Source organism: Brassica napus, chromosome C2, assembly GCF_020379485.1.
Source record: "Brassica napus cultivar Da-Ae chromosome C2, Da-Ae, whole genome shotgun sequence".
In the NCBI taxonomy this organism is placed as follows: Eukaryota; Viridiplantae; Streptophyta; class Magnoliopsida; order Brassicales; family Brassicaceae; genus Brassica; species Brassica napus.
In genome coordinates, this window is record NC_063445.1 from 28,983,272 (window position 1) to 29,011,126 (window position 27,855).

Below are 27,855 nucleotides of genomic sequence, written 5' to 3' on the forward strand. Positions count from 1 at the left end.
GAGACTGAAGGACTTTGAAAATACTATTTTGTAGAGCATAACGTATATAAACATAGACTAGATGATAACATGCCGCCTGTGTGGAATGAAATATTTAAAATAATGACATGTTTACAATTTAAAATCAATTATGTATTTACAATTCGTTTGTTTTCTCTATATATAAGAACATGTTTCAAATTTAGTAAAACGAAAACATGACACGAAATGTTAAATTGTGCTTTGGTTGTTTTTATTTTGGGGAAATTTCATGTTCACCAATTTCATGGTACCACGTTTCATCTTTACCACCACTAAAAGGGCATTTTCAAAAATATCTTCTTTATTAAATGACAAAAGACTTACACATTTGTTCTCTATATATATAACAAATCATTATTTAAATAAATAAAAAAATTTAAAAAAAAAATATTTTTCGAATTATACTTTTTCAAATTCGAAATTTTTATAATTTTTTTTTTGAATTTTTTTTTTGAATTTTCTTTTTGAAAATCAAAAATTATGTTTGAAACTATTTTTTATTTATTTTTATATTTTCAAGTATTTATTTATATATTTATTAGAATCTTAAATTTCACATTCTAAAAATCCTACCTCACCCCTCAACTCTAAATCGTAAGTCTAGATTAGTTAACCCTAGGGGTATAAGTGTCTTTTATCCTTCATTAAAAGTGGGGATAAAAGTAGTTTGTGTAAACATGAAAAATGGTACTATGAATTAAGTATTTGTGGCAATTTCCCTTTTATTTTAGAAATTTATTAGTGGTAATTGTGTAAAACATGAGTTTACTTTTTTTTGTTTACCTCATCATAATTTATTTTACATATATAAAAGGGCAATTCTCTCGAATAGCTATTTTTAAGTTTTTGTCACAAAAATAACCATCAAAAACGAAAATGACCAAAATAACCTCTTTTTATTTTGAAAATTTGAAACATATCCCCAAACCCCATCCTTTAACTCTAAACCTTAAGTCTAGATTAGTTAATCATAGGGTAAAAATACATTTTTATCCTTTAATAAAACTTATTTTGATCATTTTCTTCATTGAGAGCTATTTTTATGACAAAAACTTCAAAAACGCTATCCTAGAAAATTTCTCTATATATTACATTCAATATTATTCAGTCCATTTTATAGATTTTCAAAATTTATGTTAAGCCTAAAATAAATTCAAATGGGCTGAAATAAAAACATAAACTTCTCTTTTAAATCTTCAATGAAGAGAATCGAAATCATTTTATGCCGGCAAAACTAAGAAAAAAAAGAAAAAAGTTATGCAACCAAATTTTGCTCAAACTATTATGTAACATTATATATACAAATACTAGGTGTTTTTCTGCACTATGTGCAGTAAAGAATATTTTTAATCTAACTTATATTTAAAAATAACTTTTATTGAATATTATAGATTTTACTATTTTTTACTAATATTTAATATAGATTTGATATATATTAAATCAATTTGTATCAAACTAATAAAAATGATATAAAATTGTATAATTATCAAAAATTTAGCCTAAACAATATTTATAAAATTTGTAAATATATAAGAAACAAATGATCTTACGATTAGATATTTAAATTTTTAAAAGTTGTAATTTTTTTTAAAGCTTTAGTAATACAAATTGTATAATTATACAAAATAATAATATTTCAAAATTTGAAATGTTATATTTGAATGTATTTATTTTATAGATGATGTATGAGCTATTATCATATTTAAAAGAAGTTTACCAAAAAGAAATATCAATATTGAATGTAGTATATGAATTATTACCATATTCTAATAAGTTTGCTAAAAATATAAATCAACATTAAATGAAATTATTCATGTCATATTTTTCTGAAAGCCATGTCATTAATTTCAGCAACCATGTCATATTTGTTTTGTTAAATTGATTATAAAGAGGACATGTGGCAAAATCACATTGCAAATATAGTCTAGGGGATCGTAAACAATGTAAATAAATTGTATAATTAAAAAATATATAATTAAATTATATTTCGAAAATTATAATGCCATATTTGAATATATTTATTTTTATGATGATTTATGAGTTATTACCAAATTCTAAAATAAATTTCAAAAATATAAATTGACATTAAACGTAATATATGAGTTATTACCATATTTTAAAAAGTTTACCAAAAATATAAATGAACATTAAATGCAAATGTTCTTGTTATATTAAACTATAAGCCATGTAATCAATCTTGTTAGCCATGTCATCATTGTTTTGTAAAATTGATCGTAGAAAAGACATGTGGCAAAATCACTTCGCAAATATAGTCTAGGGGATGTATACAATTTGCCGGAATCTCTCCGGTTCGTCTTCCTTTTCCAATTTTTCTTTCTATAAAAATAATCATGTTTTAATACATTAAATAACCAAATATCAAAGGAAAGAATTAAATGGTTATTTTTCTCATATTTGAATTTAATGATATACTAGACCCTGATCCGCGCGCCGGTGCGGATATGAATTTTTAGTTTTTAATTACTTATTTTATTAAATGATGTATTTGTAATATTAGTTCATATTATATTCACTAAGTAAATAATTTTTTTTGCATCTTAAACTATCTATTTTTTAAGAATGTGGGATATCATATAAAAAAATATTAAAAAATGAGTATATAGAGTTAATTAGATAATAAAAACAGAAAAAAAAATTTCAGTTGCGATATCATATAAATGATGGTCCGTCCAGTTAACAAAAATCATGATTTTTTTTTATGTGCAATTTTTTTTTATTTTGACCATTTCCTTAAAACTATATTAAATTTTACATATTTTAATTAGAATATTTTTAATATCTTTACCTTTTTATTTGAAATGCAACTCAATATTTTTTAAAAAATTATAACAAAATAATTAAAAAATATTTTTAGAATTTGTTTGAAAATATGAAAATTACATTTTAAATTAAAATTATCCTAAAATATGATAAGTTTTGATGTAAACGAAAACTCAAATTATGTCAAAATAATTATATTCAATGATAATAACAATTTAAATTGATTATTTTTTTAAAAATACATTTACAAAAATATTGTTTGAAAAAAAATTCATTTATCTTTCAAATATAAAATGAAAATATTATAATTAAATAATAAAAAATATAAATAAAAACCGTAAATTTAGCAAATGACAAGTGAGTTATATTATGCAAAAAAATTTTGTCTAACAATTTAGCAAATGACAATTGAGTTATGAGTAAATAATACCATATAAATTTTAATAACATAGCCATTCTTAAATATTTTTTGAATAAATAATTATTTTTAAATTTAATGAACTGAAAATAATATACGTACAATTGTGTGAGTCAAATTCTAGTTTTATTGATGCATGTTATATATTAGTGCTGCATGTTTTAGGTAACATTTTAATGATGTACGTTTTTTTAAATCTCCATTATTAAAATTATGCACGTAAGGATAAATCATAAGTTTTTTTGTTGATTAAATGACATTATGTCCAAATTTATTTAATGATATTTCATTAAGGTAACTGAAATAGACAAACAATAAAATATGAAGTTTAAATTCATTTAAACAAATTTCATTAATGTAACTGAATAGACAAATAATAAATTAGGTAATTTTATTCGTTTTAGGAAATTTCATAAATGCAACTGAAAAAGACAAGCAAATAAATAGGAAGTTTAATTAATAAAGTAAGAACATTTTCAAATGATTATTTCTCTTTTAATAATATAAATAATAAAATATTAAATGGTTCATTAAATGTTTTTTTTAATAATCCTAGTAAAGTTGGTCTAATTAAAAAAAAAAGGCTAAGGAATGCTATCAGTTGGATATGTAACCATGCTCCTCCAGGTTTTCATTTAAACAATGCTCCATGATTAATATACTATTTAAAAAAAAAAAAAGGAGAAAACGAATAAATGTACACAAGTCTCTCTTCCAAAAATAGCATAAAGCGAACTATTCTTTCGCTTTAGTAAAGTGCTCTTCATGCCAAGTGGCATACTCTTATTTTTGGAAGGTTCTGCCTTAAAGTGGGACCCAAAAAATATAGCATAAAATAAAAATTTACGTGTTACACTTAATTTGGGCTTTTTTTATGGGTTTTGACCCAATTTACTCTATTTTTTACAGTATTGAATCTAGGGGTCGACACTTTACCCGATATCCGAAATCGCATCCAAACCCGATCCAAAAAACCTGAATCGAAATTCTAACCGAAGTAGCAAATATCCTACCAGGTATTGAATTAGGAGATTGGATATCCAAACCCGAACGGATAATATCTGAACCCAAACAGATATCCGAAGATAACCGAACATATGTATAATTAACCATATATTTCTAGTTTACATATCTCATTTTATATAAGATATTTATATTGATAATACACATACTTTAAGTTCATATGATATACATAGAATTACGGAGAAAATAATTTGCTACTCACTTAAAATGCATGTCAAACTTTTTATTTCAAGAATTAACAAAAAGTTATATCCAAAATTTAAAAACAATAACCAAATTAATGTCTTTTTAGTTTCAAAATGTTATATCCAAATCTATTAACCATTCAATCTATTAAAATAAAAAATAGTTAAGTGAAAGTTATATTTTTAAATACAAGAAATTTGTGAAGTGAAAAATTTAATTTTTTTTTCAAAATCTAAATATCCGAACCCAATCCGAAATAACCGAACCCGAACTAAAAATACCCGAAGCCGACCCGAAGTACAGAAATACCCGAACGGGTTCTATACCTCTATACCGAAATACCCGAAAATCCGAACCCGGACGGGTACCCGGACGTCCATCCCTAATTGAACCAATAATATACATAAGTATTAAATATATTTTCACTTTATGATATTTTGCTACATATTATATAGCACATTACTAATACCGCTTAGGATTAGCTCTTTTAAATACAAACAACGAACTTACTTAAATATTGTGAAAAGTTTTAGGAAAAAACTTATGTTTCTTTGGGGTATAGCGTAAACCAGTAAAGCGCCCATCCCAACCGTTGAGAATACTTTCTTCTGAAATAAATCCCATGCTTTCCTGTACCCCATTCACGAAATTGGCCACATTTTCTTGTATGGCCTGCTCGAAATACTTCAAGCATAGGATAATGTTTTATTTTAAGATAAGGTTCTATTGCATCCTGGTACCATAAGTCACATACATATTTTGTTCTTCTTTTTCTATTCAGAACAGCGACAAACTCAAAACTAACACTACTATTGTATGGTATAGTTTTTTTGGTATATATAAACTTTAAATTCAAACTTTTTTGGTATATATAAACTTAGTGATTGTGAAAACTATTTTTGTTTTGGTACCTTACTTAAATATGGTATAGTGATTATATATAATAATCACTATTTAAACAAAAAATAGTTTCAAACCTAAGTTTTGATTTTCAAAAAGAAATTTTGAAAAAAAAATATTATAAAGAAGTTTGAATTTGAAAAAGTATAATTGAAAAAAGAAATATTATTTTTTGTTTAAATAGTGATTATTATATATATAGAAAACAAAGATATAAGAATCTTTTGCCACTTAATGAATAATGCATTTTTGAAAATGCTCTTTAGTACTGGTAAAGATAAAAAGTACCATCAAAAAAATATTTATAAGAGACAAATATACGTAATTCTAATATTATATGTTTTATAATTTTGTAAGTTAATACATTTTATTTTGTGTTGATCAGTGTTTCCATACCCAATCCAAATCTGCAAGTTGATTATTTTGTAATTATGAGGTTTATTTTGCAGTTACATATGAATAGAAGGTTTATTTTGAGATTATCTATAAATATAAAGTCAATTTTGCATTATTTCCTAAAACCCTATAACAAAAAAAAAAATTCTGTAAAATAGTCATTTTTGCTAAGATGGTTAAATACTAAAATATCTTTAGATTTAGGATTTAAAGATAGTAGGTGAAATTTTTAAGATATAATTTTAAATTTTTTTTAAAAAAAATAAATATTAAAAATTTCAAAATAAACAATCCCTCGATAAAAACTCCGTTGCCGACGAAAAAATCAAAACTCCGGTCTATAGTCGCGACGGAGAAAGGTTCTACTTGCTACAGCTTCACCGGTCGGGTCAACACTGTCGGGTCGGGTCAAACACTGCTGGGTTGTCTCAATTAAAGTTCAGCTTCGAGAATTTTGGCTTCAATTTTGTCGCGGTTTCGTCAAATTGATCGGATCGAATGGAGAAGTCCGTCGTCGTAGTCCGCCGCGAAACCAACGGAGACGACGTCGAGGGACGAGAAGCCCTCTTCGCACAGCTCAAAGCTCTCTCCTTGGAGCTTCTAAGCCTCTCGCAAACCCCTCAAAAGGATCCGGCGGTGATCCCAGAGCTGCTCAGCCTCCTCCGCCGTGCTCCTCCGTCGTCTCTGCAGTCCTTCTTCCAGTAAGTACTCGCCATACATAAAGTCTCCACCTTTGGTTTCGATGTTGATAAAGTTTTTGTTTTTTTTTTCAGCTACACTTTGTTCCCTTTGCTTCTTCTGCTAGACGCTGCAGTAGCTTGCAGGAATCAAGGAGGAGGTGTTGTTGTTCCTTACAGAGTGAGTGATAAAGTAGCTGAAGGTGTAGTCTCTTGTCTCGAGGAGCTTCTAAAGAAATGCCACGTCGGATCAGTTGATCAGGTGAGTTTGATTTTGAATTAGTTATGGGGGAGGACTGTATGTATGTTATGTTGAATTTGAAAAGTTATCTCCTTTCAGATGGTTGTGATTATGAAGAAGTTGACTAGTGGTGCTGTTTTGACGCCGTCTGAGGCTTCTGAGGAGTTTCGTGAAGGGATCATCAGATGTTTCCGAGCGATGATCTCTGGTTTGGTTCCTTGTTCTGATGATTCCTGCGGATGTAAGGGGACTCTTGGCTGGCCTCAGCTGTCGGATAGAGGAGATTGTCAGACTCAGAAGGTTTCAGAGTTTGGTTTAGAAACGACGGGAGAATGCTTGCTTGCGTTTCTTCAGTCTCACTCTGCTTTGGCTGCTGTGGGTCATTGGCTTTCCATTCTTCTCAAAGTGGCTGATGCAGAGGCTTCACGAGGACATAGAGGAAGTGCACACCTTCGAGTTGAAGCCTTTATGACCTTACGAATACTTGTGGTTAAGGTAACTATTGTATTATGCATACAGGGTTTGATACATTTGTCATTTTTGTTGGTATTAAAAAGACAAATCCAATGTTATTTAACACATGAATTTTAAAAAAACTCTATGAAATTTTCATAAGAGTACTCTAAAATTCACTTGAAAATATAAGCTGGTTTTCAAGTGTGTTCGGATGGAATTTCTTATTTTAAAAAAATCAAAATAAAAATCTGATGATTTTAGTTGAGATTTAGAGTGGTTAAAGAAAAAACATATTAAACTATCCAGTCATCTAAAAACTCAATAAGAATCAAATCAACTCAAACTCTACACCATGGTTTTTTTTTGTAGATTGGTACTGCTGATGTGTTGGCGTTTTTTCTACCTGGTGTTGTTAGCCAAATTGCCAAAGTGTTGCATGTTTCAAGAGCAATGATTAGCGGAGCTGCAGGAAGCGTTGATGCTTTGGACCAAGCAATTAGATGTTTAGCCGAGTTCCTCATGATAGTCCTTGATGATGAGACTAATTCATCGGCCCTCGGTATTTATGATGGTGATGATACTAAGCTGCAGAAGCATGAATCTGCACACTCAGTTTTGGACGAACTTCGTTCTCTAACAACAAAATCTCAAGGGCAGAGGACAGAAACGACAAGCCAAGAGATTGTTAAAATCAACAATGGACAAGAAAAATCGAGTCAGAAACTGAGTGGTGACTCCTTTCGTGTTGAACGTACAAATGAATGGTTAGAGAACACAACATCTCACGTGAATAAGCTCTTGTGTGATACGTTTCCTCATGTATGCTATATTTCCCGCTCATCACTTTTGTACTGTCTTTTTTTGTTTGAGTCTGAGCGGTGAATCTTAATTGGTTTCAGATTCTTATTCACCCAGCTGGAAAAATTAGATGGGGGTTTCTAGCAGCAATACGTGGACTGCTATCTAAGACCCCTCGGTCGTTGAAGGGTGCCAGGCTAGTGATGTTGGTAAGTTCATAACTAACAACAACACAATGATGTTAGATACTTGCGACTTGATGGATTTCTTATTTATTATGATGCAGGAATGCGTATGTACTCTGGTTGTTGATGTCTCTGATGAAGTCTCTGTAGCAGCCCAGGAAACTCTCGACCACTTATTCTCTGAACGTACAAAGTATCAAGTAGAGAGCGACATAAGCAAGATTTTTACCAGGTATTGTTTCTCTTTGCTGTTATATTGTTTCTTTCCTGTTCAAGCTCAGTGACCTATAAGCGTGTGTTGATGACAGACTACTGGAGAGGCTACCAAAAGTGGTTTTGGGGAATGAGGAATTGCCTGCACTTTCGGTTGTGAAGCAGTTACTTGTAGTCACTTATTACTCTGGTCCTCAGTTTCTGGCGGATCATCTTCAGTCTCCAGTATGTATTCTTTCTCTTATCACGCTCATAGGTTTGGTTGCTTCTTCTAAAAAAAAAAACATGATCTAATAATATTTGGTGCTTCTTAGATAACAGCTAGTAGATTCCTGGATACATTTGCTCTCTGTCTGAGCCACAATTCAGCATACACTGGCTCTCTTGAGAAGCTCATCGCAGACAGGCCTACTTCATCGACAGGTTACCTCCCTTCCATCACAGAATTAAAAGTGGGGTTCAGGGAGACCAGTCGCAGCCACGCTGAATCAGATCAAGGAAAGCTGGAGATATCACAGACCAGTAGCTTTGTGTTACCTCGAATGCCACCTTGGTTCTCTTATGTTGGTAGTCAGAAGCTCTACGAGATGCTCGCTGGTATCCTTAGACTTGTAGGTTTATCCTTAATGGCAGGTGAGTTAATTGTTCTGCAGTTAACATATAGATGAGTCATAGTTAATGATCTTGTTTGTGTTTTTGCTAGGACCTGAAAACGATGGCAGTTTAGCAGTCATCCTGGACATTCCTTTGGGGTTTTTCCGTAGATTGGTTTCAGAAGTTCGTGTAAAAGAGTACAACGGAGAAGACTGGGAAACATGGTGTAATCGAACTGGTTCAGGACAGTTAGTACGCCAGGCGGCAACTGCTTCTTGTATCTTGAACGATATGATTTTTGGTCTATCAGAACAAGCAACTGATGCTCTCTCAAGACTGCTTCGGAAGAAGTCAAGAAAGGGAAGAGACAACAAACTCTCCTGGGAAGTCTCATGGAACAAACGTGCAAAGACTCATCTGATCGATTGCATTGGTAAAATCTTGCACGAGTACCAATCTTCTCAAGTGTGGGATCTCCCAGTGAACCAAACCGATACCACCGATGTTGAACATATTAGTCTGCATTTTTTAAGGGACACTGCAATGCTACACCAAGTTATAATAGAAGGAGTCGGTGTGTTTTCGTTGTGCCTTGGGGAAGATTTTGCTTCGAGTGGGTTTCTTCACTCTTCGCTTTACCTTCTGCTTGAGAGTCTTACGTGTTCAAGCTTCCAAGTTAGAAACGCTTCTGACGCTGTCTTACGTCTTCTTGCTACCACCTCTGGCCATCCCACTGTGAGAGTTTATGATTAACGTTTTTGGATCCAAACACATCACTATACCTATAATTATATATATATATATTTTTTTTTTAACTTTCCCTTCTTTTGTTTTGTGTGCAGGTAGGGCATCTGGTTGTAGCAAATGCAGATTATGTTGTTGACTCTATTTGTCGTCAGCTGCGCCACCTGGATCTTAATCCTCATGTTCCAAGTGTTCTCGCTGCTATGCTTTCTTATATTGGAGTTGCTCATGAAATATTGCCTTTGTTGGAGGAACCGGTAAAGCCACATTTTGCAGTGAACTGTTTATATCTTTATCCTTATGTTAAAGAAATTTTTATTTTTCTTGATCTGCAGATGCGATTGGTTTCTCAAGAGCTAGAGATTGTTGGTAGACAGCATCATCCAAATCTTACTCTACCCTTCTTGAAGGTATTAGATTCATTCTTCGGTTCACTAGTTTTCTTGGTCTAACTTTTTGTTGGTGCCACTGATAGGCTGTTGTTGAGATGGTCAAAGCATCTAAGAACGAGGCTAGTCTATTACCAGACCAAGCCAAGTCATATAGTGACCAGGTTAAGACCAAAGCATCTGATGCAATAACATCCGCGCAAGAGAAGGGTTCAAATTCTGAGGATAAATTTAATGAAGATGAATGGGAACACATACTGCTTGAACTGAATCGTTCTAAAAGATACAGACGCACCGTTGGATCAATCGCCTCTTCATGTTTAATTGCAGCCACACCTCTCCTTGCATCATCAAATCAAGTTTCATGCTTGGTTGCTCTCGATATAATCGAGGTACAGTAACATTCCCCTTTGGATTGGTTTTTCTGGAACTCAAATTAGTAACTTTCCAATACTACAGGAAGGAATAGTGACACTGGCTAAAGTAGAGGAAGCTTATCGAGCTGAGACAGAAACTAAAGAAACGATGGAAGAAGTCATTGAGTTTGCTTCACTCTATCAGCTTAAAGACTACATGAATGCCACCGACGATGGAGCAGATGAAAACCGTCTCTTACCTGCTATCAACAAAATCTGGCCATTCTTTGTTGCTTGCATAAGAAACAGAAATCCTGTGGTACAATCTCTCTCTATCTAGAAATCAATCACTAGGCGGTGTTAGGCTCTTTATAGAGGATTTTTGTTTAGACGGGCGCCTAGACCGATTTTTAAAATGGTTACACCAATCTTTTAAACAAATCGTTTCAGATTTGATTTGCCGATTTTTAGAACACTACAAATTTCTAAAACCTGCTTCATTTGTTCCACAGGCTGTACGGAGATGCTTGAATGTGATAACCAGAGTCATTCAAACATCTGGAGGAGACTTCTTCTCACGTCGTTTCCGCAACGATGGCCATGACTTCTGGAAGCTTTTAACAACATCTCCCTTCCACGTTATGACGCCAAAACACCTCCGAGAAGAGAACAAATCAGTTCTCAGGCTTCCTTACAGAACCATTTCTGAGTCAGCTTCTTCTTCTTCCATTGCTGAAGTTTCCAGCTTGAAAGTGCAAGCTGCACTTCTCAACATGATCGCTGAGCTTTCCAGAGACAAACGCTGTGCTTCAGCTTTAGATGCAGTTTTGAAGAAAGTTGCAGGCTTGGTCGTTGGGATAGCGTGCAGCGGCGTAACAGGGTTGAGAGAAGCGGCTTTGAATGCGTTGAGAGGTTTGGCTTGCGTTGATTCTGATCTCATTTGGATTCTCTTAGCAGATGTGTATTATTCTCTCAAGAAGAAGAGAGATTTGCCTCTTCCTCCTTCTCCTGAGTTTCCAGAGATATCAACGGTTTTGCCTTCACCGGCGGAAGATTCTCCGGCGAGGTTTCTGTACGTTGAGTACGGTGGTCGGAGCTATGGTTTTGAGTTGGAGTTTAGTTCTGTTGAGACCATTTTCAAGAAAATGCAGTCTCTAGTCTTTGTAGATCAAATGCGTTGTTAATAACTCTGCTTGTAAAAACTTTTCTTTCCTTGTGTCAACATTTGAAATTTTATTTGTTATTTATTTCATTGAAGATTTTGTAGAAGGCACATGCAGTAAATTGTTAAAAGTTAAAAAGGGTGTTAGAGTGTGTTAATGTTAAAAAATGGGGAGATGCGAGATATGCAAGATAGTACAGGGACTTAAATGAAATGACGATCTCTTCTTGCTTCTTTGTACATTTGGAGGCAAGTAATACCAATGTTATAAAAAAATAAAAAAATTGGTGTCTACGCACCCTTCCTTACTCGTGATAAAAACAAACAAAACGATTAAGAAAATCAATCTAGGCATTCAAAACATCTAATTGCCACATTGAGTAATACATTTTACAATTGCGGAACTTGTTAGATAGATTGTTGTTTACAGACTTGTTTGTTGCCGGTCTAAGACACAGCTACACATAAGTTGCTGAGGAAGTATCCCATTGGTCCTTGTGTAAACCAAACACGGTAAGAGACATTTTGAACATTGTTTAAACGAGTGAAAAGAAAACAGATTCTAAACAGGGTCTCGAGTTTTAACAAGTTCCAAAAGTCTACATAAGCAAGAACCACAGTTTTTTTGTCCAACTAGGTAGAAAAGCAAAAGATAGTATTGAGATTCAAAGCCAGGTTTGTTGAGCGGCCCAAGTGAAAGTTTACTCGACTTCAGCCAAGTAATCGTCAATCTCTGCCGGTGTTAGTACCCTGCACATAACCACCTCTTTTCAGACATTGATGGCAATAACAAAGATCCCTTTGATTCTATTAAGTTTGGAAGTATTGAACGTTACCTAAAAACTTTGTCAGCACCAATCTTGCCAATCTCAATATTCTTGCTCGAGATTTCTCCCTCGAAACTGTGAAACAGACAGAGTAAGAAAGACACAAAGGGATGTTAGGTCTTTAGAAAAGTTCTGTAATTTAGAATTAACACAAACAAAGTTTAGTAAACGAAAATCTCACCCTTCCTTCAGTGTCAATATCGCTGTATGAATGGCATCATCAAGCTCCATATCTTCGGTGTACCTAATAAGAGACTAAGATGACATGACATGCTTCGAAGATCACAAACTTATATCACAAAAAGCAAAATCTTATCACCTCTTCTCGAGAAATGTCTTAGCATTTGAGACATTCTTTCCCATCGCCGAAGCTTTCCATGAGAAATAAGAACCAGACGGATCCACCTAGTGAAAATTGAAATTCTAAAATGGGATGTTTGTAACATAAGCACTATACATATTTTTAGCAAATTGTGTATTGAAGTGAATTATGATCTACATACCTGATACAGCTGAGGACCCTTGTCATCATACCCAGCCACTAGTAGAGAAACTCCAAACGGCCTAACACCACTATTAACAGGGGAAATAAACCAAAATTAGAAGCAAGATTCAGTAGTCTAGTTTATGGATACTTTGCTTTAACAGCATTTTCTCATGCCAAATCCATGATCTAGTATAGTAAGTAACTCTTCTTAAGTAGATTTTGAATAGTACTTACCCCGATTGAGTGAACTCTTGCATAACCGTAGCAGTTTCCCTTACAAGTTGAGTGACAGGGATGGGTTCCTGCAACAATTAAATCTCCTTAGAAGTTGAATTACGAATAAGCAACAAGAGCAAATATTAACAAGAATCATCAATCCAAAGTATATGCTGAATTTTAATTATACATGGATATTACAATACTCCAAGAAAAGTAGATGAGAATAGAGAGAGAGAGAGATTTAAGATTACTTTGTACAAGCGGAGGTATTGCTCAGCCTGCTTCCTACTCTTCCGCACAAGAACTCGGAAATCGGGGCCCATACCACTACAGAGAAGCAAATACTAAACTTAGCATTGAACTATAGAGCAAAGGCAACCAATGATAACCCAAATCCAAATTTCAAGCTATAAAACCAAATCAGTTATCAAACAGATAGCTGAGGGGAAGAACCTGTATACAACTCCAATGTTGGGAGTCAAATGCTGAATCTTTTGAACCTGAAATACAAGTCAGACTTAACATTATAGTTACTAATAAATACACAACCTCCTATGAAAGTTCCAGACCAAATAGCACAGAACATGGTGACCACAGGGAAGAGATAATCAAACTTACAGAGGCTTCATCAACAAGAATAGAGGGAAGCTTCTTCTCAGTAGCAATAACAACTCCGTTTGAAGCTGCATGAAATAAACCACATTCATATTTATAATTCCTCTTATTAAAAAATTCCATAAGGTCATCATTTATTATTGACAAACCTACCTTTGATTCCCAAAGATGTTTGGCCTGATCCAACAGCTGTTAGAGCATGTTCTATCTGAACAAGCTTCCCTGAAGGGCTATTTTTTTCACAAACACAACGCAAATCAATCCCTGATCTAAGTGAGCAAAGGAGCTGCATTTTAAATATAAAGACAAGTTCATACCTGAAGGTAGTGAGTGAAAACGAGTACTGACTGTCTCCCATTGCACCTTAAGCTTAGCTCAAAAGTTCTGCAAAATAAAATAAAAAATCTGCTAAATTTAGAACCATAGAACATCCAGCGATCCAGATTCATCAAGATGAACCCAATTAGTAATTACAACTTAGGTCAAAACGAAGTTACGGCTCAGAAACTACACTGAAGCAATTAAATCTAACTAAACCTAGAGATCTCAAAGAACATGTGGAACCAAATCAACTCAGCGATCAAGCATACCTTTGAGGTTACGATCAATGGACGAAGGAGAGACGACGAGAGCGATGTGGGGAGATATAAAAAAGCTTTTAGGTTTCTTGAAGAAAGGGTTGGTGGCACTAACAGGTGAAGGAAAAAAAAAAAGAAGATTTGCTCGAAACGCCGTTTTATTACGTGGCACTGGTTTAATTGAACCGGATTGGTTTATGTCAAATTAAATTATGGTTTCTTGAAGAAAGGGTTGGTACTATAGAGACAGGTGAAGAAAAAGAAAAAAAGATTTAACTGTATACGATGCCGTTTTTACTAAGTGGTACTGGTTTAGTTAACCGGATTGGTTTGTATCAAATTATGCCAAAACGCGAAGAGAATAGCCTTTTGTGTCTCTCTTCCTTTTTCCTCACCAGTTAGTGGGCGGACAACAGTAAACTGTGTCGGGTTTCCATTGAGAAAAAAAAAACAAAAAAAATTGGCACATTTGCTCTGGTTTGCATTATATGGTTGATATGGCTCCGACCCTTCTCTCCAAAAATTTTGTTGGGGTCAAAATCGGTCACGACGAAATCAATGTCTCAAAGTCCGTTGTTGGGGTCGAAAACGGTTACGACGAAGTTAACATCCAAATCTCCGCAAAATACAAGTATGAGTGTCTTTCCGCGACAAATTGTGCTTGGTCAAAAGAGTGTCGCGACATACGTTCTCGAGATAAAACCTTGTTCAAATTCCGTTTGGATCAAACACAAGCTGTCCCAAGGTAACGGAAACGTATCTAAGCCAGTCACGGATAGGTTCGAATGTGACGATCGGAACACGGACAAACCAAGCTCAGTCACTATGCAACTACCGCACATGCACACTACCCGGTCAATGCGAAGCGATCAAGCTCGAACCGAGCTCGGTCGCTACGTAGCGACCGAGCGAGCGTCTCGCTCAGTCGCTACATAGCGACCTAGCCAAGCTTGGTCGCTACGTAGCGACCGAGCGTGCGTTCCGTTCGGTCGCTACGTAGCGACCGAGCTCTTCCGAAACGTCGATACGACACGAATCCATGCATTCTCGTCTACCCTTCGATGCTGTCTCCCGAAGACCATAGCGAACCCATTTCATGTTTTCCGCCATTCGAAGTCATCAATCAAACTTTACGATAAAAAACCACGGAAAGTTCGTTTTTATCGAAAGAAGTCGTAATAAACGCTTCAAGTCGAAAGACGGCCCAAAGGGACCTAAGGCATGACTCGAAGCCCACCTTACGATTTATTAACCAGCAGCCCGTAAACCGTGAGACGGTTTACGTTTGGTTCGCAAGAAAAGATAAATGTCAAGTTTCCGCGGATAAATACGAAAATTTGAAGATAATTACGAAGATCGGAAAAAATGGAATATCTCCATTTTTAGACTATGACGGCTTAAGGGCAGAAGGGGAAAAGCGTAAACCGACCTAGGAGGGAGTATATAAGGAGTCCTAGGCGAGAGGCATGGAGAGGGACAACTTTTTAGACTCAGAACTCTCGGCACTTAGAATCTCTGAGGCATTATTCTCGACATGCTCTGTTCCCATGACTGGCATCCGATTACCAGACGAACGTGCACAAGCAGTTCGATCTCTTGGTTCACTCTTGAACTACGTTCGGCTTGATCCTCGAAAGGGATACGTAGGCAACCTTTCATAAGGTTCAGTCCGAAATCCATCAAAAACCTTTTCTGTATTTTTTTCATCTTTTGTTATCGAGCTGCGACTCAACTAGGTTTGAGCTTTTAGGCCGCTAAAACTAGGTAACTCGCTGACAGCCTTTGCGGCCAAAGCTTTTATGATCTCTTGTAATGATCGCAACGCTCTTACGCGGATTCGAAATAAGATCTACTGTTTTCTCTAAAATCGTTCGTTATCTTTTCATGATGTCCGCATATATTTGGTCACTTGCCGTTGGCTCTCGCAGAGATCCGGGACCTCTGGGAAATTAGGGTTTTCCTAGTTTCCTAATTTAAACGTAAATCGCAGTGCGAATTTCGGTTCCCACAGTTTGGCGCTAGAAGGAGGGGAGGTACGGATTACTCCAACTCATAGCCGCAAAACGCTTGATCAAAACAATGTCTGGAAATACAAAAGAGAAAATTGCAGTTCGCAACGACGCTGGTAAGAAAACTCCAGCCGCCACTGCGCCTATGGCCAGCACCTACGCAAACGCCACAGTTCTTGAGAAAATCGAAAATCTTGCTGCGACTTTTCGTCACGGAAAGTGCAATGAAACGAGCTCGCGATTTCTCTTTTTAAACATAAAGGGAAACGATAAATCTTATCAAACCCCATAAGTTTGGCTCATTACCGAACAAAAGAAATCTCAATGCGTAAGGGTTTTACCAAAACACGTTTTCCGAAAACGTTTCGGAAGGGTAAAACTTATTCTCCCAAAAACCGCAGAAAACCCTTTTGTTAATCGCGGAAAAAGGAAGCGCAACAAATCGATTACACAGCTCGGTCGCTACGTAGCGACCGAGCAAGCACACGGCTCGGTTGCTACGTAGCGACCAAACTCAAGCCAAGCTAGGTCTCTACGTAGCGACCGAGCACCAACACAGCTCGGTCGCGACGTAGCGACCGAGCTCCAGCCAAGCTCGGTCGCTACGTAGCGACCGAGCACGCACACAGCCCGAGCATGCACACGGCTCAGTCACTATGTAGCGACCGAGAACGCACACGGCTCGGTCGCTACGTAGCGACCGAGAACGCACACGGCTCGGTCGCTACGTAGCAACCGAGCTCAAGCCAACTCTCCACTCGCTACGTAGCGACCTGTCAGGCCTAAAAAGGGTCCTCCTTTGCGTTCTCTTTTGAATCTTCATCGAAACGCTTTTCGTTTCGTCTCAATCGGAGTTTCCGTTGAGATTTTACGTCGAAAACAAGTAGGACTCTTCTTGGCTTACTTCTACTCGATACATAGCGACCTGTCAGACCTTCAGCTCGCTACATCGCGACCTGTCTGGCCTCAAAAAGCTCCTCCTTTGTGTTCTCTTTTGAATCCCGATCGAAACGCTTTTCGTTTCGTCTCAATCAGAGTTTCCGTTGAGATATTACGACGAAAACAACTAAGACTCGTCTAAACTCCTTTGCTTGCTCCTACTCGCCCTTACCTCCATCTTCGTGTTCTACTTCAAATCTCGATCGAAACGTCTCTTGTTTCGTCTCGATTGGAGTTACCATTGAAACTTTACGATAAAAAAAACCCGCAAAGACTAGTTTTCACGCGTGGATTCAGATTAATCGTATAATACGGCAACGGTTAACTTAACACCTTAGCCGCCTCAACTATACAATTATGTTGAACCTTTTTATTGACTTTGTATCAGTCAAGTTCGGAAGATAAATGTCAAGTTTCAAACGATAAATACCAATATTGAAAAATGCGAACATGCACGAGAAGAGGAAGGGGAAATGAGCAAGCAAAACTGAGAAGAGACAAAACTACATCTTCGAGAGAACTAAGGTATTTGCGACTTGAAATTTTTGAAATCAGACTTGGAGTTTTCGTAGGAAATTACAAAGAAATAAAAACACCTTTGAGACTGCCATAGAACTTTAGGGAACGTAAACCCTAGGTGGATAGTCTAGCGAACTAAGTCTTAGGTGATTTTTCCTGTCTCGATATATTGTCCCATAACTGTTCGTCCAGATCTTGCAAACCGATCTAAACTCTCCGAAAATTGAGAAACGATCGCCACGCATATCAAGCTCGCTTCCTAAGGAGAGAAAAAACAAGAGACATGAACGTCGTCTTAAAACCGATTCGTTTCTGGCAATTCTTTCGGAACCGACATATTTCAAGTCTTCAACCTGGAAACAACCAAATCACAGTCCAAGCGTCGTCTTCAAACAGACTCGGACTGTCGATCATTCTATTCCTCGAGAAAAAAGGGACGGAGTAGGTCGCGTATATACTATACTCGTATACTCCCATACTTCAAAAACATATTCAAACAATGCGATGTCTCGTCAAGATCAAGAAAACGCTTTCGACAAGAAAACGCTTTCGACAAAGCAAACTCTTGTAGAAATATGCGGAAAAATATTCAAACAATGCGATGTCTCGTCAAGATCATCCTAAAAGCAAACGACAATCTGAGATTCGTCTAAACGCTAGGAACTGATCCAAACCATCTTGGAAAAATTCTCAAAGAATATATAGCATCTATCATCGCAATCATTCCTTTAGAAAACCTATGCCAAACTTCAGAATGAAAGTCGATGATTTGCTGATGTCATAAAGATCTTTTTCGATTTGATAAAACGAGTTTCGTATAAGAGTCATTATACGAGAAATCTTCAGGCATCAAAGCATCGCTCTCATTTTCCGTTGAACCAACCGACTCACGGAAAAACATCAAAAAAATTTGCGACAAAGCAAAATCAAGAACAAAAGTAACAGAAAATACGCCAAAGAGATCACGTCCTCTCCGCTCGTCGACTAAGTCTATCGCTGTTTAACTGATTCATTCAAGAAACCTGCAAAACCGTTTCGCGACTAGATCTCGGTGAAATAACCTTTGGTAAAACTCCATGAGTGACTCAAAGAAACTTTCACCGAAGAATAAAAACAAAAGCGGAAACGTTTCTCAAAAATCTGCGGAAACATCGTTATTTTGACATCTCCATATGTCGCGTCAATTTAATAAATTCGTAAAAACCGGTCGCCCGTTACTTACGCAAAAAATCCTTCGTATAATCAGATCATGTCATACGAAGTAACTTTCAAAAGTAAACGTAACAGGTTTTACGAAAAAGTACTTTCCTTATAGCAAAAACCATGCTGTATGATCCGACATTGGCCGACCAATATAAACTTTACTTCCTCGCGCCACGATCTGAAAGGTCTCATTCTTTAGCCCCGCGACTCACTGGCATCCGCTTTCATTCCGCTTGGTCACGTCCGAGCAGGAAATCACCCCGCAACTAACCCCGCACGGGCTCTGTATCGAGCTTCTTAGGATTTATCTCCCTCGGAAACAAAGGAAACAACTTCCATACGAATAAAGGAAACATTATACGAAACTTTCATCGTATAAATTAACCCTAAAGTGGAAAAACGTTTTCTACCACCATGGGCATACTCGGCCAATCAATCTCGATAAACGCCATTCGTCACTCGCCCAATTACGCCTTTCCTTCGAAGCCGAACTAGGTTACAGCATCCCCTTTAAGGACGATTCTAACCGACTTGGCCTTATTGACAGCACGAAAGTGTCATGGTCTAATCCTTTGGCAACAACGTCCTTGGCTATAAAGCTGAGCACAACCTTCATGCAAAGCCGAAACAATTGAATGACCACCGCTCCAATAACTTGATGGCTAAACGGTAATCCGGAATTTGTCTTGAAACGCCAAGTAACGATTACACAAATAATTATCGTACCACCCAAAAACGGGAATCATACGGTAAATTCGTCATGACAAAACTCAGTCCTAACAAAAAAACAGTTAACGAAAAGGTTCCACTTGTCAAAAATCGACCAAGTTCCATATACTACGATTCACTTTAAGCCCGTTGTGTTTTACTCGTAAAATGCGGCATGTAAGGAAAACTCGTAACAGAGCTCCTATAGCTATACGGAACATCATCAAATAGACACGAAAGAAATCTCGGAAGGCAAACACCACACAAAGCACAGAATAGGAGGATGCCTCTTTCCGGGGACAAATTTACGCGACCCCTTGGTCCTAACTCCTCGATCGCAAATCAAATCCAAACAGGAACAACAATTCTGGCTGCAAACATCCGTAGTCAAACCAGAATGTTTCCCAAGCGCATGGCTAAGACTAATCCCTTGCAACATCGCGAAACATCTTCAAACCCGCGAACATTTCAAGCACGAAACGCGGCATACGAAAGAATAACAAATCTTCAGCATCGCGAGACGTCGCAGACGCCTGAAGATTCGTTCTTCGACGAAATTTCCTTCCTCGATAAAAACACTTTCTTGGAAGACCAGACAGTCATACGCACTAACATCTTCTAAAAATATATCATTCGCGAAGACTCGAAACGGTAATTTTAACCATTAAGTTTGTTGCTGATCAAAACAAACTCTTAACGTCCTAAACAGACTTAGCCATCTCATAGAGATGACTATCGTACATCCGACACAAGGATAATAGCGCTATAAAAGAAACCCAAAATTTTTGGTCAGTACTTCCGGGAGGCTTAAAAATTGTCCTTGGAGAGATGCTCGGTTCCAACCATACAAGTCGTATAAGCCGAGAACCTATCGCGGATTTTAAACCGGTATGGAATCAGGATGAAACTGAAACGGGATACGTAAGTCGAATTAGTCATCGCACCCTCTAAAACCAGGAGTAAACCTAGGTCTTGCGCAAAACCCAGCGCACTGGTCTCTAACATCTCTAGGCATAGTATCAAAAACCTTGATACGAGATCCCAAAATTTGTCTCTTTGCCAATATTCGAGCGTCTTCAAAAATCCCGCAAGTTTACACACTGCGGAAAACTCTCGAAACAGATCACGGATATAGCAGTTCACACAGAGTTAGATTACGAGATGACAACTCGTAGTCTTCCTTCTACACCCATATAAAATGCCATCGGCAGCAACACGCCTGATAACCTCTACATAAAAACCAGACCGTAAAGGTCTCGCTAGAAAACTAGTCATACAAACCTTAACTCCAAGACGAAATACGAAAGGCTTGATCCCTTCAACAAGGGTACGTAGGCAGCCGTCATAAGGCGCAGCCCCAATCTTATCGCATTCAACTTTTAGAAGAGTGAGAAGACCACTTACCACGGACCTTTTCGACCATTAATTCCGCCTAACTCACCTAACTTGCCAAGCAACTCGCTAAAACCTCACGCTAGAAGCTCATGGTTCTAATGAGCTGGGGGGCTAACTTTTGGGGTCAAAATCGGTCACGACGGAATCAATGTCTGAAAGTCCGTTGTTGGGGTCGAAAATGGTTATGACGAAGTTAACATCCAAATCTCCGCAAAATACAAGTATGAGTTTCTTCCCGCGACAAGTTGTGCTTGGTCAAAAGAATGTCGCGACATATGTTCTCGAGATAAAACCTTGTTCAAATTCCGTTTGAATCAAACACAAGTTGTCCCAAGGTAACGGAAACGTATCTAAGCCAGCCACGGATAGGTTCGAATGTGACGATCGGAACACGGACAAACCAAGCTCAGTCACTATGCAACTACCGCACATGCACACTGCCCGGTCAATGCAAAGCAACCAAGCTCGAACCGAGCTCGGTCACTTCGTAGCGACCGAGTGAGCGTCTCGCTCAGTCGCTACATAGCGACCGAGCCCGAGCCAAGCTCGGTCGCTACGTAGCGACCGAGCTCTTCCGAAACGTCGATATGACACAAATCCATGCATTCTCGTCTACCCTTCGATGCTGTCTCCCGAAGACCGTAGCGAACCCATTTCATGTTTTCCGCCATTCGAAGTCATCAATCAAACTTTTACGATAAAAACCGCGGAAAGTTTGTTTTTATCGAAAGAAGTCGTAATAAATGCTTCAAGTCGAAAGACGGCCCAAATGGACCTAAGGCATAACTCGAAGCCCACCTTACGATTTCTTAACCAGCAGCCCGTAAACCGTGGGACAGTTTACGCTTGGTTCGCAAGGAAAGATAAATGTCAAGTTTCCGCGGATAAATACGAAATTTTGAAGATAATTACGAAGATCGGGAAAAATGAAATATCTCCATTTTTAGGCTATGACGGCTTAAGGGCAGAAGGGGAAAAACGTAAACCAACCTAGGAGTGAGTATATAAGGATTCCTAGGCGAGAGGCATGGAGATGGACAACTTTTTAGACTCAGAACTCTCGGCACTTAGAAACTCTGAGGCATTATTCTTGACATGCTCTGTTTCAATGAGTGGCACCCGATTACCAGACGAACGCGCACAAGCAGTTCGATCTCTTGGTTCACTCTTGAACTACGTTCGACTTAATCCTCGAAAGGGGTACGTAGGCAGCCTTTCATAAGATTCAGTCTGAAATCAATCAAAAACTTTTTCTGTATTTTCTTCGTTTTTTGTTATCGAGCTGCGACTCAACTAGGTTTGAGCTTTTAGGCCGCTAGAACTAGGTAACTCGCTGACAGACTTTGCGGCCAAAGCTTTTATGATCTCTTGTAATGATCGCAACGCTCTTACGCGGACTCGAAATAAGATCTACTGTTTTCTCTAAACTCGTTTGTTATCTTTTCATGATTTCCGCATATATTTGGTCACTTGCCATTGGCTCTCGCAGAGATCCGGGACCTCTGGGAAATTAGGGTTTTCCTAGTTTCCTAATTTAAATGTAAATCGACAGTGCGAATTTCGGTTCCCAATTTTCTTGGCTGCTGCAAGCCACGGCTTGATCACTCCTTCTCTTGTTCCCAAAAAGACCCTTAAATTATGGAGATTAACTCCATATACCCCATGCCCCATTAAATGAATTCTCAATGCCCTCTCTCTATTCTTTCTACCCTTTTATCATTGCACTCCCCAAACTAGCCTTTCATTTATTTCTCCAATTAAATAAACCAACCATAATTCAACTACCTACATGGCCCACAAAACTACCTTAACCAATCAGATTTCTCCTGACCCACATGTCTCCTTCTTCATCATACAACCTCTCTTCCTTTCATCCTCCATAAGCGATTTTTGAAGCTCAAAACCAGGGAATTCAGGTTCGTTTTCGATGAATTTTTTATGATATTACATTTAAATATCGTGTATATGAAGGGTAACGTTAAAAAAGTAAGATTTGATGAAAAATTGAGAGATTAAAAACGATTTCAAAAGCTGTGTTTAGGGCTTTTGGGACTTTTTTACGTCCATTTTTGATGATTTTTTTACTGAAATGTTAATAAAACATGTGTATATCTCGGCTAGTGTAAAAAAAAAGATGATCCAATGAAAATTATGAGAGATTAAAAAAGATTTTGAAAACTGTGTTTATAGATTTTGGGTATATTTTATGTGTGTTTTGATGATTTTATGTGTGTAATTTCATTTAAGATGAATTATACATTATGGGTAATGTAAAATCCTAACAGTATCGTCCTAAAAGCGGATTAGTTAGACAAGGATAAGTTCTGGGTATTACTGGTATTACTAGTTTTACTAAAGCAAAAAAGTTTTTGCTGGAAATACTAAGATTACTAAATTGATATTTCTTACTAGTATTTCTACTATTACTATGTATAGTACTGAATTAAATTAGTATTAGTAAGAAAAGATTTTACGGTGTGATAATGATAATTCTAATGATATTCTATTTTATTTCAGGAAAATGCAAAATCCGCATTGCACAATTATATGTTTTGATTATGGAGGATATTATATGAAGGATGGGGCTCAAATAAAATGGATCTCGGGAGATGGTGAAGGAGAAGATGAAATTCACACGATTGTGTTGAGGAAATCAATGGAGGAGATCACTTACTCTGGTTTGATTTAGCGTATTTGCAGAAAGATAAAGGTAGATGAAGCTAAGGTGCAAGTGAAGATTAGTTATTTTCCAATGGTATTGTATTCGTACAAGCCATCATACATCTGGAATGATGAAGACGTTTTTTGTTATCTACTGCAAGTAAATCACGAGATGTGTAGAAATGTTCTACATGTGGAGATCATCAATGAAGAAGTGCAACTTTCAGAAGAGGATGATGAAACTGACGGCTATGTCGGTATATCTGATAGAGAGGCTATAGAGGCTGGTGATGAAGATGGGACTGAGAATGATGAAACTGATGTCTATGTCGGTATATCTGATAAAGAGACTACAGAGGCTGGTGATGAAGATGGTAATGGTGGTGTGCTCACTTTTCACGAAGACATTGAGATGCATGATGGTGTTAATCAGAGACGGGATGATGGTATGGATTTGGTTATAGGTCAAGAATTTATAACCAAGGAGGCAGCAAAAGTTCTTATTCAAATGGCATCATATCAGAAATCTTTTGAATTTGATATAATTAAGTCAGATACTAAGAGATTTGTGGTTAAATGTCGAGGAGCCAAAGATGGGTGCAAGTGGTTTGTGCGAGTTGCAATGTTAAAGAATTCAGATATTTGGACGGTTAGAAGTTACATCAAGCAACATACATGTTCTGTCGTTACAAGAACAATGCATGTTAGAGAGGCTGGTGATGAAGATGGTACTGAGAATGATGCAACTGGTGGTGTGCTCACTTTTCACGGAGACAATGAGATGCATGAGAATTTCACGGAAAGAGATGAGCATGTGCTTGAAGATACAGAAGTAAGACCACGAGTTGTCTATCAGCCACAGGATAAATGGTACAGGTTTGGTTTTAGGTCAAGAATTTAGAACCAAGGAGGAAGCAAAAGTTCATATTCAGACGGCTTCACATCAGAAATGTTTTGAGTTTGATATAACTAAGTCGGATACTACGAGATTTGTGGTTAAATGCCGAGGAGCCAAAGACGGCTGCAAGTGGTTTGTGCGAGTTGCAAAGCTAAAGAATACAGATCTTTGGACAGTTAGAAGTTACATCAAGCAGCATACATGTTCTGTTGTTACTACAAGAACACTGCCTGATATAAGGAAAGGCACATCACAAATCGTTGCATCTGTTTTGGCTCAAGATTATCCTGGTACATTTGACACACCAGTTCCCAAAGTTCTGATCGATTTGGTTCATCGAAGGGTTGGTGTGCATGTATCATACACCTTAGCATGGAGAGGAAAAAGAGAAGCTGCTAATGAAGTGCGAGGAAGTCCAGAAGAGAGTTTTACTTTATTATACTGTTATATGCACATGCTGGAGCAGACGAATATTGGCACAAGAACTCGTGTGGTAGTGGATGAGGCCAACAAATTTAAGTATCTATTTTTTGCCATGGGAGCTAGCATAAAAGGATTCAGTGCGATGAGGAAAATCCTCATTGTGGATGGAACACACCTCAAGAATGTTTATGGTGGAGTTCGCCTCGTTGCGACTGGTCAGGATCCTGATTATCACCACTACCCAATTGCGTTTGGTGTAGCAGATGGTGAGAATGATAAAAGCTAGATATGGTTTATGGAATAGTTGAAATCAGTGATATCCGATGTCCCGATATTGGTATTTCTTTCAGATAGAAACAAAAGCTTGATCAAGTCAGTACGTCTAGTGTTCCCTGAGGCCGAACATGGGTATTGTATATGGCATTTGTCTCAGAATGTTAAAACCCACGTCCATAACAACAAAGATACTTGTGCGTTCAAGTTTAGAGAATGCGCACACGCTTATACGGAGGCTGAGTTCAAGTACCTTTATCATGCTTTTCGCCGGAAGTATCCTAGTGCAGCAGCGTATCTTGACAAAAGTGTTGAAGAGAAGAAGTGGGCTAGATGTTACTTCAGAGGAGATAGGTACAATGTTGACACCACCAATTCAGTAGAATCTTTTAATGGTGTTATTAAGGAAGCGAGAAAGTATACCATACTACCAATGTTTGATGTTATCATTGCGAAAATGTCTGAATGGTTTAACAACCATAGGAAGGAGGCAGCTGAAATACCATACACACTAAAGCTTGTGTCTATTTTGGAAACCGAAATGTCTAAAAGATGTGTTGATGCGGGGTTTCTTACAATTGACGAATTAAACAGCTTCCATCTTGAGTACAGTGTGCATGGTACTGACGGCAAGGTTTATACTGTTGATATGGCTAGGAATACTTGCAGTTGTGAGCAATTTGATAAAGACAAATACCTGTGTGTGCATGGAGTGGCTGCTGCCACATTCATGTCTAAGGCAGCGGGAAGGGAACTCCATCTATCAGAGTATTGTTCAAAATACTATTTGGTGGAGCAATGGGCTTTGGCTTGTCACAGGACCATATATCATGTTCCTCATATGTCTGATTGGGTTATACCAGAAGATGTTAAAGCAAAGAAAATACTTCTTCCAGATTTTGACAAAAAGAAAGGAAAACCACAACAAACAAGATTTCCATCAGTAGGAGAATCCCGTGGAAGAGGAAAAAGAGGCAGAGGAGGAGCTAGAGGAGCCAGAGGAAGAGGCAGAGCCAGAGGAGAAGGTATGGCATCGTATTTTGAATGTGGGAGTGGTTCAGGTACTACTTAGGTTTTACTGGAGATTACTGGGCTTATTATGTGAAATTTGGATTACTGGGTTTTACTGGTATATTATTATGTGCAATTTGGATTACTGGGTTTTACTGGTATTATTATGTGCAATTCGAAACCAATATGTATCACTACGTTATGTGTAATTTAGACTATCTTTATATGATTATTTTCATTTCGTAGGCTACGTATATAATAAATATATAGATTAGACTATTTTTGTTAATTATTTTCAATAGTTTAAGAAAATCTTAACGGTTTCCCAAAAAACCTCCTTAACTTTCATTGTTAATATGTGAATGGTTAACAATATAGTAAGTAAAATTTTACAAAATACATATTTCTTGTAAATTGTTTATGTAAATGTCTTCTTTGACGATAATAATAGGGTAAAATCATTGGTTCTACTACCAAACCTTCTTTTTTGAGATGGATTTACTACAAAAACGTAAAAAATGTCAAAGTATTACTATGTGTATGGTGGTATTACTATTACCTTGAAGATTACCATAGGTATTACTAAGTGTTAAAAATAATATTAAAATATTTATGACGGCTGCACGTTTTACATGTGAAATGCATTTTTAATTCATTTTTTAATAATATATATAAATATTAGTGTTTTACATGTGTTTACTAATTTTTTGTATATCTTTTATAGTGTTTTTTTGGCGTAATAAACCCAGTAAATCTAGTTATCCATCTTACTCATTTTTGGGCATGGTAACACCTGTAAACTTAGTTTTCCAAACCTGTTGCAACACACCAAGATTTAAACATTCAAAAGCATTCTACTACCAAGTTTTAAACATCCAAAATACTTAACATTCTACTACCAAGTTTTATACATAGATTCCTAATAAATACATAAGCCTAAGGCTTTGTTTTACGCTTCTTCCCCTCCGTGAAAGGAGTCTGCACCCACTGTGATTTCTTCTTTGGTCTGCCACTCTTCTTAGGTACAGCAACAGCGGCATTCTCCTTGCACCTATGCATGATCCAAGGAATCGGTGCTTCCTTGTAAACGACCTTTGCTTTTCTTCCTCAGTATATTCCTCAACCTCGACAATTTCCCCAGCCTGTTCTTCAACAACTTTCACAACCTCTTCCTCTTTTTTCTCTTCTTCTGCAACTTTCTTCCTGCTTTTTCCCTCTGTTTCCACAGCCTCTTCCGCAACAACTTCAACACCTTTTCCAAGTTCTCCCTCCATAGGCCTTGTCACTAGTCTCCTCGCAGCCATTGCCTTAGTACTACCACGTGGTGGTGTGGGAGTTCCCTCCGTCTGATTCCCACGTGGTGGTGTTGGAGTTTCATCGGTTCTATTCATCTCAACCCGAGGCTCATTGTGGTTATCTTTGGGAGTTTCCTCTGTATGATTCCCACGTGGTGGTGTTGGAGTTCCTTTTTCTATCTCTGCCTCCCGAGCCTCAGATTCCACCTCATCAGTCTCACTTTTCTCCTTTTCTTGCTCCCTGGTTTCAGACTC

The 27,855-nt window shown here is 37.0% G+C and overlaps 2 protein-coding genes across 4 annotated transcripts; one reads left to right on the top strand and one right to left on the bottom strand.

The window, feature by feature from the left end:
• The first annotated feature begins 6,020 nt into the window (after positions 1-6,020).
• BNAC02G25560D lies at positions 6,021-11,647 on the top strand. 2 transcript variants are annotated; one of them, XM_013821366.3, is made up of 14 exons: positions 6,021-6,426; positions 6,499-6,664; positions 6,743-7,138; positions 7,469-7,918; positions 7,999-8,106; positions 8,184-8,314; positions 8,391-8,520; positions 8,610-8,928; positions 8,999-9,624; positions 9,732-9,890; positions 9,969-10,043; positions 10,109-10,414; positions 10,482-10,697; positions 10,891-11,647. In XM_013821366.3, the coding sequence occupies exons 1-14, from the start codon at positions 6,224-6,226 to the stop codon at positions 11,560-11,562; spliced, it is 3,957 nt and encodes a 1,318-aa protein (XP_013676820.1). In that variant the 5' UTR covers positions 6,021-6,223; the 3' UTR covers positions 11,563-11,647. The 2 variants fall into 2 exon arrangements, with proteins under 2 accessions (XP_013676820.1, XP_022551967.1); XM_022696246.2 differs by lacking the exon at positions 6,021-6,426 and having other exon boundaries at positions 6,729-7,138.
• A 412-nt stretch (positions 11,648-12,059) lies between these two features.
• Positions 12,060-14,425, bottom strand: LOC106381466 (proteasome subunit alpha type-2-A). 2 transcript variants are annotated; one of them, XM_013821367.3, is made up of 12 exons: positions 14,279-14,425; positions 14,006-14,072; positions 13,842-13,918; positions 13,692-13,756; positions 13,527-13,573; positions 13,325-13,400; positions 13,089-13,156; positions 12,871-12,940; positions 12,687-12,772; positions 12,549-12,611; positions 12,377-12,442; positions 12,060-12,290 (listed from the first exon to the last, which is right to left on the bottom strand). In XM_013821367.3, exons 2-12 carry the CDS (start codon positions 14,044-14,046, stop codon positions 12,242-12,244), a joined length of 708 nt encoding a protein of 235 aa, XP_013676821.1. In that variant the 5' UTR covers positions 14,047-14,072; positions 14,279-14,425; the 3' UTR covers positions 12,060-12,241. The 2 variants fall into 2 exon arrangements, with proteins under 2 accessions (XP_013676821.1, XP_013676822.1); XM_013821368.3 differs by having other exon boundaries at positions 14,006-14,093; positions 14,279-14,401.
• Between the last annotated feature and the right edge of the window lie 13,430 nt (positions 14,426-27,855).

Excerpts from the sequence above, each read along its gene's own strand:
- LOC106381466 (XM_013821367.3), bottom strand. The coding sequence starts at position 14,046 with ATGGGAGACAGTCAGTACTCGTTTTCACTCACTACCTTCAG. Across the intron at positions 13,919-14,005 it reads TTTTCACTCACTACCTTCAG|CCCTTCAGGGAAGCTTGTTC; the intron begins GTATGAACTTGT and ends TGAAAAAAATAG. Across the intron at positions 12,443-12,548 it reads ATATTGACACTGAAGGAAGG|TTTCGAGGGAGAAATCTCGA; the intron begins GTGAGATTTTCG and ends TCTGTTTCACAG.
- BNAC02G25560D (XM_013821366.3), top strand. The coding sequence starts at position 6,224 with ATGGAGAAGTCCGTCGTCGTAGTCCGCCGCGAAACCAACGGAGACGAC. Across the intron at positions 8,107-8,183 it reads GTGCCAGGCTAGTGATGTTG|GAATGCGTATGTACTCTGGT; the intron begins GTAAGTTCATAA and ends ATTATGATGCAG. Across the intron at positions 10,698-10,890 it reads TAAGAAACAGAAATCCTGTG|GCTGTACGGAGATGCTTGAA; the intron begins GTACAATCTCTC and ends TTTGTTCCACAG.